This window comes from Balaenoptera ricei, chromosome 21 (assembly GCF_028023285.1).
Source record: "Balaenoptera ricei isolate mBalRic1 chromosome 21, mBalRic1.hap2, whole genome shotgun sequence".
Taxonomy (NCBI): domain Eukaryota; kingdom Metazoa; phylum Chordata; class Mammalia; order Artiodactyla; family Balaenopteridae; genus Balaenoptera; species Balaenoptera ricei.
The window spans coordinates 25,499,876-25,513,404 of NC_082659.1; the positions used below are offsets into that span (position 1 = coordinate 25,499,876).

General features: G+C 39.2%; 2 protein-coding genes across 2 annotated transcripts in view; both read left to right on the forward strand.

The window, feature by feature from the left end:
• NRG1 (neuregulin 1) overlaps nucleotides 1-13,529 on the forward strand; it is a 1,029,871-nt gene that overhangs the window by 477,395 nt on the left and 538,947 nt on the right. The window lies entirely within an intron of this gene.
• LOC132356696 (transcription factor Spi-C-like) lies at nucleotides 4,042-4,799 on the forward strand. The gene is given in 2 exon segments (XM_059909742.1): nucleotides 4,042-4,251; nucleotides 4,254-4,799. Coding segments are annotated over 2 exon segments (756 nt in total).

A 13,529-nucleotide genomic window follows, 5' to 3' on the forward strand; every position in this document is an offset into this window, starting at 1 on the left:
TAGCCATCTGTGAATACAAGGCAGTGAAAAATATTGAAGTCACATCAAATTCCACTTGCTCTGCCAGTTAAAAATACAGATGCTTCCTGTTTTATGCTTTCCTCTCACTTTCTCTGGAGTTTAAACATGAAAATATGTTCAATGATAAAAACCAGCACATATTCCCTTTCACCAGGAAACATATTGCAAACAATGAAAGGTAGAGTTATTTTCCCAAGTCCAGCCGGGGTATTAAGATGTTGGAAGAATCATACATAGAACCATAATTTCATAGAAGAAGAACATAATTATTCACAACGATCACATTTTATAGGTGAAGAAATTGAGATCACAGGGAATTGTTGTAATTGTTCTCATATGTGGTCCTCATGGACTTGCCAAAGTTCACATACGCCTACGTTTTCACCTAGCATAGCTGGGCCTCAATTGCTCCATGATGCTTTTTTGCTATCCACCACTTTCAAATAGGATTCTTTGGCTACTGGGAGAGGCCAAATCCTTGAGCAATGAAGCGTTAGCTTGAAACTCAGTTTATGTGCTGGAGTGAAAAAAGCAATGCAATACTGAGAGTCAAGACAACTGGGTTCTAGTTACACCTCTGTTGCTACCTATCAAACCTTGACAAAAATTTCTACTCTTGGCCCACGAAGGGGGCTAGGTCAAATGATCTCTAAATTTCCTTCCAGCTTTGAAACTTGATTATTTTTTCTCCCTTTACTTTTCTGCTGACTCAAGAGTATATGACATTGGCCACGTTATTAACTGCTGTAAATCTCCATTTTTCCAAGTGCAAAGGGAGAGGAACACATTCCCATATTTTCCTAGCTTATACCTACTATATAATCTTGAATTAAATGGACTGTTTTTAGAAATCACATTAAGTCTTTTATATCTATAGATGTTCTAGCTTTCGCGACTAATTAAATAAGACAGTGGTCATACCGCTGGGCAGTATCCTTCGCTGTAAAAACACTGTATTGACCACGATTCTCACCCCTCTTGGCTTCCGCCACATCTTCTTATATAAGCTGTTATAACCCTTGTAGTACTATGGTGTAGCACACTGTATGTCACTGTGTTCTCACCCTCCTGTCATATCTGGTCCTATCCTAGCATTTCCTATCTCAATGACTAGATCCTCACCCGTTTTACTAATGCGTGATAGATACTTTCTCACTGTATGTTTCTCACTTCCTTATATCCAATGATTCACCAAGTCCTTATTGATCTTATCTCCCCTATGTCGTTCAAACTCATCCACTTCTCCTTCTTTCTCCCACTATGTCCTAGTCCAAGCTACCGTTACCCCTCCCCTAAACTACTCTATTCCACATAGAAGTCAAAGGATTATTTCAAATCGCAAATCTAACCATATCACCCCACTGCCTAAACCCCCCAATGGCTTTTCACTACTACTTTTTTTTTTAATATTCAATTGCACATGTTTTTATTGGAAAGAATTCAGGTTTTTCATTTCATCACTAGACTGCTGTACAGAAAAAAATTTTGTTGAATGAAGAGTTTATAACTGTGTTATAAAGTTATGTATGCATGAGCTATGTTTTTTTCCTCTATTTTTAAAAAATGTAGTTGATTTACAAAGTTGTGTTAGTTTCAGGTGTTCAGCAAAGTGATTCATTTATTTATATTTATATATATTTATATATATTTATATTTATATATATATATATTTATATTTTTATATATATATATATATATATATATATATATATATATCAGTAAAAACTGGAGTTACCAGGAAAAGCTCCCAAGAGGCTATGCTTGAACTGTGCTTTGAAAGTTAATTATAGTTTGAACAGGGAAGTGTGTGTGGCTTGTTTCTTTTCTTTCTTTTTTATCTTTTTCAAATTTTTCTCATTTATTTATTTATTTATTTGGCTGTGTCAGGACTTAGCTGCGTCATGCAGCATCTTCATTGCGGCATGCGGGATCTTTCGTTGCGGCACGCGGGCTTCTCTCTAGTTGTGGTGTGCGGGGTTTTTCTTCTCTAGTTGTTGGAGCCTGTGCCTGGAGCCCTGGCACAGGCTCCAGGGCGTGTGGGCTCTGTAGTTTGCAGCACACGGCTCTCTCGTTGAGGTGCACGAGCTTAGTAGTTGTGGCGCACGGGCTCAGTGGCCCCGTGGCATGTGGGATCTTAGTTCCCCGACCAGGGATGGAACCCGCGTCCCCTGCATTGGAAGGAGGATTCTTTACCACTGGACCACCAGGGAAGCCCCTGGCTTGTTTCTTGAAGATCTTTCTACATGATGACTGTTCCCCATTTGCTCTTTCTCATACGCTGTCCGCCTGGCTCCCCCAAAACTCTGTGTCCTGGGATGCTGGCATCAACAGACTCCCTTGCCCTCTGTCTTCAAGTTGGGTTTCCCCAAAGGGAGGCACCGGCAGGAGGTTGTAGGGTGGAAGGAGAGAATCCTAGGCATTCATTTCCCCATGAATGCTCCTTACCTGGTCGTGGTTGGCAGTAACTAATTCCTCTTCTGAAGGCCACAGCTCCTGTTGGATGCCCCCTTCTAACTTACAGCTACAGTTTCAGTGGGTTACCCCTTCAGACCTCGGGGTGATAATGGCTTTCTGATGCTCTGATCCCCAGGATACACTTAGACTCTGTATTTATTCATCGTGGGGTTGTCATATGTTTCCTGCCAAAAATGAGCGAGTGGGATTAAAAAAAAATTGGTAAAGAAACTGTCAGCCTGTCAATGGGAATTCTTCTCCAACAAAATATAGTTGTATTTTTCTCCTCTTGTTTGTTCAGTTCAGATGATACATATGCTTTACCTCAAAACAGATCACCAAGCAGGCATCACTTTAAACTGATTATCACAAGCTGACCAGCAGAATGAAACGTGGGTCCCTAAGTAAAACAGAATAAAATGGGCCAATAGACAATAGAACACCTGCTCCCCACTCCCCTTTCCCCACCACATACACTTACTGCACTGAGTGGGTCTTCAGAGAAAATAAGCCAGTAAGAGAGAAACCCCCATCTCTGCGCCCCTCCCTAGGTATCTACATAGAAACACTCCAGTTATTCCTAACATCATGGACTCAGGAAAGAGGAAACGTGAGAGGCCATCCCTGCTGGAACGGTTGGGAGCTAAGGGTGTGGGTACAGAGGAGAGCACAATTAAAGTACTGAGGTTTGAGCCCAGATAAAAGCTGCTCTGTCACATCCATCCTGACTGTGAAATCCACCCATCCAAGACATACCACCCTAGATAGACACTCACTCCTCCTGCAAAGGAGATTGGCAGGGGTCAGTGGTGCTTACCCATGGTCCAGAGGGAGCTGTTGTCACTTCATCTGCCATCATTCACACCTACTGAGAGGAGAACAATGGCCAATACACAGAAGCCTTCCTTGGGACCAACTTTTGAGTTGTATAAGCAGTAAAAGCAGCATTGATCTTCGCTTATCAGCATTTTCATCAGTAGCAGCAAAACCAGTAGCTTAGCCAGCATTGTGTAGAACTATAAACTTTAACTTCTGAACTACGTCGATTGGTTAAAAAAAATTCAGCCTGTATGTGGCAATTGGGAATAGAATGATTTCCTCTAAAATTATTCCAAGTATTTTTAAAATAAATACTTGGTTGATGAAAAATATAGAATATGTGTGATAGTTAGGATAACTGAATACATTACATAATGTCCTTTGCCAAAAAAAGCTTATATTATTACAATGGTTAGGAGGGAAATTAATCTGAGTAATCTTAATATAATAGTGCTAATAATCATAATGGAATGAATCACCCTATATTGCAATTATGATTCAGTAATATATATTTTTGGAGATCAACTCTTTCATGACATGTTGGAATGGAATGCAGTAACAGGAGAGCAGTGATTTTGGCTAACACCTTAAATATTCTGAAAAAAGCTAGCACAATAGAAGAATCCATTTTCTCCACTGAATTATTAAATGCCCAAAGAAGTATCATGGGGCAGATAAAGAAGTATATGAGTCTGGAAATGTTAGACTGGCTTCTGATGGACAGAATTGTCAATTTATTAATGAAGCATGGCTTGTGTTGAACAAGACAAGCTGGGTCAAGCATTTGAAGATGCTTTTGAAGTACTGAGGCAACATTCAACTGGTGATCTTCAGTACTCCTCAAATTACAAAAATTACCTGGCTTTCATCAACCACTGTTCTCATGTCAGAGGAAATTCCAGCAGCTATGGTGTGCTGCCTACAGAGGAACCGGTCTACAATTGGAGAACAGTAATATATTTATATAGAACAGTGCTGCGGACCTCTATTTTGAAGGAAATATTCATCAGTCTCTGCAGAACATCCCTGAAAACCAGCTGGTGCAACCTACTCTTCTCCAGCAAAAGGGAGGAAAAGGCAGGAAGAAGCTCCGACTGTTTGAATACCTTCATGAATCCCTGTGTAATCCTGAGATGGCATCTTGTATTCAATGGATAGATCAAACCAAAGGCATCTTTTGGTTTGTATCAAAAAACGTAGAAAAACTTGCCCAACTTTGGGGGAAAAGAGAAGGCAACTGGAAGACCATGACTTACCAGAAAATGGCCAGAGCACTGAGGAGTTATGGAAGAACTGGAGAAGTCATCAAAATCCGGACAAAGTTAACTTACCAATTCAGTGAGGCCATTCTCCAAAGACTGTCTCCATCTTATTTCTTGGAAGAAGAGATCTTCTACTCACAGTATGTTCAACCTGATCAAGGATATCTCAGTTTAAATAACTGGAATGCAAATTATAATTATACATACGCCAATTACCATGATCTACGTCACCCTGATTGCTAAATATACTCTTATATATCAAAATTTTCTGGCATCAGAAATCCCTACAAGTTTTAGGATTTTTCTCTGAAAGCAAATACTGAAAAACAAAACAAAAAACCCAAACTTCATTATTGCTATCTTTTATGAAGTAGCGTATAATCTATACTAACTTGGTGAAAAATTTTGCCAGTGAACAACTTTAAAATGATCAAGTCCCATTTGAAATAATAGACTAAATGTCCTTCCTTTTACTATTGTCTATGTAATACTTCCTTCTAGATTAATAATGCTAGTGGAGATACTTTGATTTACATATTGATTTAAACATTATTTTCCTGTCATACACTCAGACCAAAAAAAAAAAAAAAAAAATCACTCTAACATGTATCCAGCAGCTTTAGCAACAAAACAAAAAACGATTGCCTGTGATAGTGTTCCTGCTAAATTACATTCATGGCTTTAAAAATTTCAGTGACTAAAACTAGAACTACCATATGATCCAGCAATTCCACTCCTGGGTATACATCCAAAGAAAATGAAAACATTGATTTGAAAAGATATATGCACCCCAATGTTCACAGCTGCATTTTTTTGGCCACACTGCACAGCTTGTGGGATCTCAGTTCCCCGACCAGGGATTGAACCCAGGCCTCTGCAGTGAATGCGCAGAATCCTAACCACTAGGCCACCAGGGAACTCCCATAGCAGCACTATTTATAACAGCCAAGATATGGAAGCAACCTAAGTGTCCACCAACAGATGAACGGTTAAAGAAGATGTGGTAAATATACACAATGGAGTACTACGCAGCCATAAAAAAGTGAAATTTTGTCATTTGCAACAACATGGATGGACCTAGAGGGTATTATGCTTAGTGAAATAAGTCAGGGAGAGAAAGACAGATACTGTATGTTATCATTTATATGTGGAATCTAAAAACTGAAACAAATGAATATAACAAAATAGAAACAGACTTAAAGATATAGAGAACAAATTAGTTACCAGTGGGGGGAAGGAAGGAGGGAGGGGGCAAGATAGGGGTGGAGGATTAAAAGGTACAGACTACTATGTATAAAATAAATAAGATACAAGGGTGTAATGTACAGCACAGGGAATATAGCCAATATTTTATAACAGCTTTGAATAGAGTATAACCTAGAAAAATACTGAATCACTATGTAGTACACCTAAAACTAATATAATATTGTACATCTGAAACTAATATTGTAAATCAACTATATTTCTATAAAATAAATAAATAAAAAGTAAAAAGTAAAAACTTAAAAAAAAAAAAAAAAAAGAAGTATATGAGTCTGGCAGAGGAAGAGTGTGTGTTTCTTCTCCTAGGAGGCATCTTGTGGAAGCCAAGTGTGGAGAGAGAGTGGGATAAGGAAGTGTGGGCTGGAAGAATTCTCAAGGCAAAGCACAGATACCCACAGAATGTGTTATTCAGGCCTCGGCTCCCATGGGCCAGCTGGATTCACTCTAAGGGACTAAGAATACGACCAATTCACATATGCAGATGAAGGGTAATATAGATAGCTAATGTTTGTGAGCACTTGCTGTATGACCAGGAAGTATGCTAAGTGCTTCCCCAGAGATAATTCACATTCACTCTCACAACCACTCATGAGACAAATCATTATTTTTATCCTCATTCTTCAGATGAGGAAACTGAGTCAGTGGTGTTAGGAAACATGCTCAAGGTCATACCAGTGGTAACTGTGGGGCTGGGATTTGAACTCAGCCTGACTCCAGAGCCCATGCTCTTAACTATTAAGTGAAATAGGATAGCATCATGTTCAGGATGTCTTTAGATGTGTATATACACCCAATAAAATATTTGGAGGCAACAAGGCCCTGTGTCTGGGTTGGTGCTAATGCAAAAATACTTATAGATGCCTCTTTCGGTTGCCAGCTTTTGGTTGTAATTAAATTTCTTATGTCCATATTATTAAAATAGATTAAAACTAGATTAAAACATGCCAGACATTTTGTGGATTTTATAGAGCATTTCCATTCACAAACACTAATCCAGTTAGATAGATTCTTCTCTTAGTTCTCTGAGTGGTGATTTCTAAAGTCCTGTAGAAAAGCCTTTAAAAAAAAAAACAAAACAAAACTCTATGGACTTGAATACCTATATTAGTATATTAATGCCTTGTGTCTTAAGGTTGTTCCTTACTCACCTTGAAAATTGATATATTACATGATGCCCACTTTACAGATAGAGAAAGTTGTGGCTGCAAATGATAAAGCCTAAAATATAGCCAAAGATAATTAAATCCACACTTTGTTTCCTTTTATTGAGCCACATTGATGTCTTTAAGCATCATCAGAGGGGGGAAGTTAGCATTCCAGGTCTTTAGTTTCTTAGCATAAAGTAAGACTGAAGAGAGTAAATGTAAATATACTTCATCTCATGGTCCCCTGGACCAGAATTTCTGGAGTTCTGAGTTCTCCTCTCTTCTACCCCTCATTTCCTCATCAAGCATTGTTTCCTTAGAAAGGGTTAAAACAATTATTATGTCTAATCAAATAGCTGATATGACTTAAAATTGGTAAATCATTAGATAAATTATAATTGCAAATTCTGAAAGAAAATAAAAGACATCAGAAAGTCTTAGGCAGAGACTCACTGAATCAATTAAGGATGGAGAAAAGGTTGTAGTACAAGCTGGCAATGTTGCTTCTATATTGCCTCATGTATATAATAAAAGAGTGACTCATGAACCTGAAATTATAAAATTAAGTGTGGGAGATATGTAATATTAGATCATCCTCAAATGAAAAACAGTGTATTATTTATATCAAAAATAGTATGCCACGTAACTCATTTTATGTATAGGCATTTTGTTGGTGTACTAGTACATGCAAACTTGGAAAAAAAGAACACTATTATTTTTATGATTTAGTTGGGGCATGACAACTGCTGTTTAAAAGAAGAAAACAGGGCTTCCCTGGTGGCGCAGTGGTTGAGAATCTGCCTGCCAATGCAGGGGACACGGGCTCGAGCCCTGGTCTGGGAAGATCCCCCATGCCGCAGAGCAACTAGGGCCCGTGAGCCACAATTACTGAGCCTGCGCGTCTGGAGCCTGTGCTCCACAACAAGAGAGGCCGCAATAGTGAGAAGCCCGCGCACCGCGATGAAGAGTGGCCCCCACTTGCCGCAACTAGAGAAAGCCCTTGCACAGAAATGAAGACCCAACACAGCCATAAATAAATAAATAAAAATTAAAAAAAAAAAGAAGAAAACAACTCTTAGTGTTTTAATACAGTAAAAACTTACATCTTACTGACTTAGATTCCAGCACAGTTGTTCTTGGTTGGGTTGCTCCTCTTAAGAGGTGACTTGGGGATCTTTTTCTCCTGTGCTGTAACAGAGGATGATGGCTCCTCCATCTTTGACACTTGGCTTCAACATCACCACTCTGGCAATATACAGCCAGTATTGTAGGCAGAATGAGAGTGTCCAAAACAGGACATGTGCACATGGACACACACATACATACACACATTCTTAACTGCCTTGGTTTGGAAGTGGCACTTGCCTTCTGCTCTCATCCCATTGGTCAGAATTAGTCACATGACCCCCACCTAGGTTTAAGGAGGCTGGGAAATGTAGTTTGATTCTGTGCTTAGGGAGAGGGAACATATTTGGTGCTCATTTAATCACTCTCTCTGACAGGACTGTTTCAAAAGTCGTACCAGTAAAGATAAAAATAATTCTGTTCATTGCACTCCACAAGATGAATTGATTAAAGTAAAATATGTATGCATACCCTTGTACCCTTACTTTGCATAGTGAAGCACAGTGCAAAGCATATTCCTTAAGCTACTAATTTCAAGACTTGCCATTATAAACTATAGGCATGTGTCTCTAAATTGATGTGAAAGAAATATCGGATCTCAGAAAATATATCATCTGTCATCATGTTGGCAACCTCATCTGTACCTGAAGATTGCTGAAATATTTGGACCAGAAGAGAACTGATCAGTCATCTCCATTTTGTGAGAGAGTGTGTAAGTGTTTCACCTGGGACTCAGTTGAGTTAGTATTTCATAAGCATAGATATAAATTTGGCTAAGGGGCACAGCAACAATGCAGCAAAAGTCATGGGAAAAAAATCATTGTATTTTCAGACTATAAGTGTGAAAAAAATTTTCTAAGAACAGAAGTACCTCAGGTAAATGACATTTTTAAAAAAGTAACTGAAAGATAAAACAGAACATATAACAGAAATGGTAATAAAAAGTCTCAGTTCCATGGGAAATACTTGCCAATTACTCTTTTCTTCAGCCATACTTGAGTTCTGAGATAAACTCAAGACTCTTGAGTTATGACTAACCATATATGTTTTGTGAATTGGAGAGTGGGTTAGCAAATTCAGGGTTCAAAAAAATTGTGGGATTTACCACTCTGCTCTTTTGGGTTATACATTTGGAAGAAAGTTGCTGCCTAGAAATATGTGCTGTGTGTAATTACTCCCACCTGCTGGGTAAAATCTTTACTACATGGGCATTGAACTTTACTCCCACCGCAGGGTGAGGAAGAATGCAATACGACCCAACCACATCACAGGGTTTGTGAACAAGATCCTTTGTTCACGGTGGCTCTTGGCCTGAGGGTCACTTCCAAGTTCCAAATGTAGCTTAACTTAGACTGGAAACCACAAGGCAATGCTTATCCTCTGAACAGAAAGATTTATTTCTCCCCTAAAAGAAAAGCAAATGGAGGGGGAATGGAATGACCAATGGACCTGCCATATTTATCCAATAGGTGGTTAAGCTCTAAGGGAAGTGAGACAGGAAGGGAAACGGTTCTAAGTTCCCGTTTTTCAGCTAATGGGCCCAAATGGCAGGAACTTATCCTTGGTCATTGGACACCCTACATGCACTATCCCTCAGATCTTCTTGGTGTGTGTGAAAGTGCTGAATTCAGAAACAGAGATGAGTTTCCAACTCTTAAAGTTACGCTACACTGTTGGGTAAAGGGTAGTGGGAACCCACAAGACTATATTACAGTCTTTGATGATCTGGGCATCAAAACATGGGCAGGCTTTTGTTTCTAAGTGGAAGGGAACTTTTCTGGGGATGTAAAACCTGGGCAAAACATGGGTAAGCATCTATGCTACTGTATTAATAACTCCTTTCACCCTTGGCAGGTGAGGAGCGGCTTAGGAACAAATATGGTTCGGGTTTTCTTTTCTTTTGCTTTGCTCACCACCACTGCTACCCCTCCCCACCAGTAGTTTAGGAAGGAGAGTTCCAGAAATGTAATCCTCTTTTGTCCCCAGGAATGGGTCACAATTGGAAGTGTATAACTACTCCTTCTTAACTAATCTCCTCAGTCCTGGAAGAAGACAGGACATAGTTAGCAAAGGTGAAGACACTGGTATGTCAGGAATATAATTCATGTTAGGGTTCTTGGCCTTGAGTTTGGCTCTTGTGTGACTGACAAAGCTGAAGAGCTTCCTTTTATGCTAAGAAGTCTTTGGTTAAATTACAGGCTTGGTTTTCTGTCCTTCAGCAACTAAAGTAAAGAGAAATCAGTGGCAACATAGAACTCATGAACCACTGGCTCCTGTAACTGGCAATGGCAATTGTGTGTGTGTGTGTGTTTGTTTCTTGTTTTTCTTCTTATTTTTATTTTCTCACTTTACCCCACCTCAACCTTTTAATCACTCTTCATTCTGTATATTCTGTTGCCTTCATGTCTTCCTTCTCTTGGTTTCCCTATTCTACATCCCTTTTTCCTTTACTCTTTTAACCTCACTTATAGTCACGCCATCAGCTGTAAACACTATGGAAAACGCTAGTTTCACTGTCTCCATGTGAAAAAAAGAAAAATTCCACCAAGGGAGAGGCTGAAAACATCTATCTTTGAATTTAGAGGGCTTTCTGCCAAGAGAATTATCTTCTGAACCTCCTTGGATCTTGCTGTCCTCATGAAACACACCAGCCAATAAGCTGCCTCCCGACATGAGCTTGAATATCTGGGTTGACTTTGGCTGTGAGCTGTTCCAGCCAATGAAAGCAGACACCCTAAGCCAGTGTTTCCCAGATAGTTAGATTTTATGGGACAGTAAAATCTCCAAAGAAAAAATGAAGAGACTGATACAGATTGCCTTTTATTTAGATTTTAACAAGTAAAACGTTTTTAAAAACTCCATTGTCACCATTATTTCACAAAAAGGGGCATTTTAGGAAAGATAATCTCAACATAAGTTGAACAAATTTAGCCGATGAAAAAACCCACTGCCTTGCCTTTATTATCTCAGTTCATCAAAGACTGGGTATGGATATCAACCAGCAATGATACAGCTTTAGATCCTTGAGTCCAGTAAAATTGTTCCTTTTCCCATACCAGTGGTTAAGCCTTTGGGCTGATTGCCTCTCAGGGGTCCTTATATCCTGCTGCCGTTATATTGAGGATCTCCATTTCATTCTTCGAGTTACAATGCCCCAAAGAGGCTAGTGGTAAATTCTTAGCCCCGATGTATAAATGGAAGCGTAAGAAATAAAATGAATTTGACCCACACAGAAAAGCTAGGGAGTGGGTCAGCTTTATTTCTACATTTTTTGGGGGGGAAGGGGAGCTCTGTGCAAGGCAGCGTGGTAGGAGCCCCAGGCAGGGGTAGGTAGTGGGAGAGAAGGTATGGGAGGAGCGAGGAGCTGAGAAGCACAAAGATGTGGCCCTATTCTTGAGTGATTGCCATCTAAAAAGACATAGATACGTACCCAGTTCATAACACAAGACAGACAGTAGTCAATGCTTAATAGATACATGAGAAAGTACTATTGAAGGGCAGAGAAAGGAGTAATTCCTTTCACGGAATTAGTACTTCAGAGATTATGGAAGTAGTATTATGTGTAATTATGTAATTGCGTGATTACTTGATAATTTCTCCCCTTCACGGCTACAGTATAAGCTCTACGAAGGCAATATCCCTATCAGATGCGACAACCTCTATATCACAGCTCTTAGCATAGTGCCTGGTATCTAGTCCATGACCTAAAATATTTCCTGAATGAGTAAATGAGTGCCTACAATGGTAGGGGCTATGAAAGATACCAAGAAATTAAGGTTTCATTCATTGCCTTTAAAGCATCTGCAAGCCGATAGGTTTACAACATGACAGATGTGCTCAGTCAGTTCTTTGCTTGTGTAGGAGATCACAGATGGTCATAGTAACTTACTTATTTCATTCTGAAATGGAATTTCATCTCTACTCAGCTTTTCCTTAGGCATGGTCTCCGATGCCATATTTATCACGACATCTACTTGGAAGTGGACTTCATACTGTGTAGAACCATAACAGACAAATGTGATAGCCTCTTGCCAAGTAATGATTTATGCTGGGCAGTTGCTTAAAAGGCTGATTTTAGTCACTTTATTTACTATATTCATGTACTGCTTGGGGAAGGGGGCCAGGTGGGGTGGCAAACTTTTTTTTTTTTAAGCTAGTAATTATTTGCAGAAGTCCATGGGCAAAGTGCTAAGCTCATACCTGGCAACAGAATCCTGGGTTAGACGGTGGCCGCGGTGATATTATACATCTCCAGATTGTGGTTTGCCAATTGAAATGCAGACATGTGCAGAAATAGCCTCATTGTCATTCTTTGTTTTTGTAATGTCATCCTTGGCTCCACAGATTTATTTATTTTTCCTTTTTCTACTGTCAACAGTGTTTCAGCAGTGAGTTATATTATCCGGTGACATCAGAGGAAGCAAAGTTACATATGTCAGCTTGGCAGGAATTGTCCATTTACAGCAAATTTGTGATAAGTTTCATTTTTCTACCATTTTCACCTTGAGTGACGAAGTATCCACAGTTTAAAGAGACACCATGGGGCCTCCCTTGATGCTAGCAGTGCTCTAATTGAGCAGCTATTGCTTCAGTACTGGAGGGGAAGGAACCTGTGATCTTCGGGTAATCCTTCCCTATGAATAGTGGGAACGTATTCCCAGAGTTGATTGCCTGTGTCTATAGGTAATGGAGGCTTAACTGCCTTAAAAGTTATAGCCAGTTTCATCCTCATTAAGTTTAATGGTTTGTGTAATGACTGTGCAACTAATGGAATAACCAAAAGAACAATTCGTGAACTGTTTATGGAAGAATACCTTTACCGTTCAAATTGGACATTAGACTATGGCTGGTTTCATTGCAAGGCAAAACTTCCCTTCTTTATTTTCTAGTTAGGTTTATATGCAGCCTACAGGGTATGGTGTGAACTGTATCTCAGGAGAAAGGCTGAAGCTTTCAAGCTAATGAGTTGGGACTTGGAGTGTTTTCTATTATTATTATTGCTATTATTTAAATCAATGTGATATATAATGAGGAGCTCATAAAAATTAATTTAGATGTAAGACAAATTAATGGAAGTTAAAGCCAAAAATCCAACTAGGGAAAGCCAAATACGCACATTAAAATGACAGCCTCTGCCCCATCCCTTGATGACCCACAGAAAGTAGGAAATTTTGGTTAAGATGGCACCTCATATTATGTAAACTAGAATGTAAGTGCCATGAGATTAAAAATTGTTTGTGCTTTATTCACTCCTGTATCCTCAGGGTCTAGGAAGTTGCCTAGGATATAACGGGTACTCAGCAAATATTGAACATAAGTGGTTGATGAATATATAACCCATCTTGGGTGAGATAGCTTTGTTTCATTTCCGAGGGGGGTGAAGTTTCTTTCTTTCAGAAAAAGAGTAGAAAAAAATGATCTCTATGAAAGAATTCAGCCC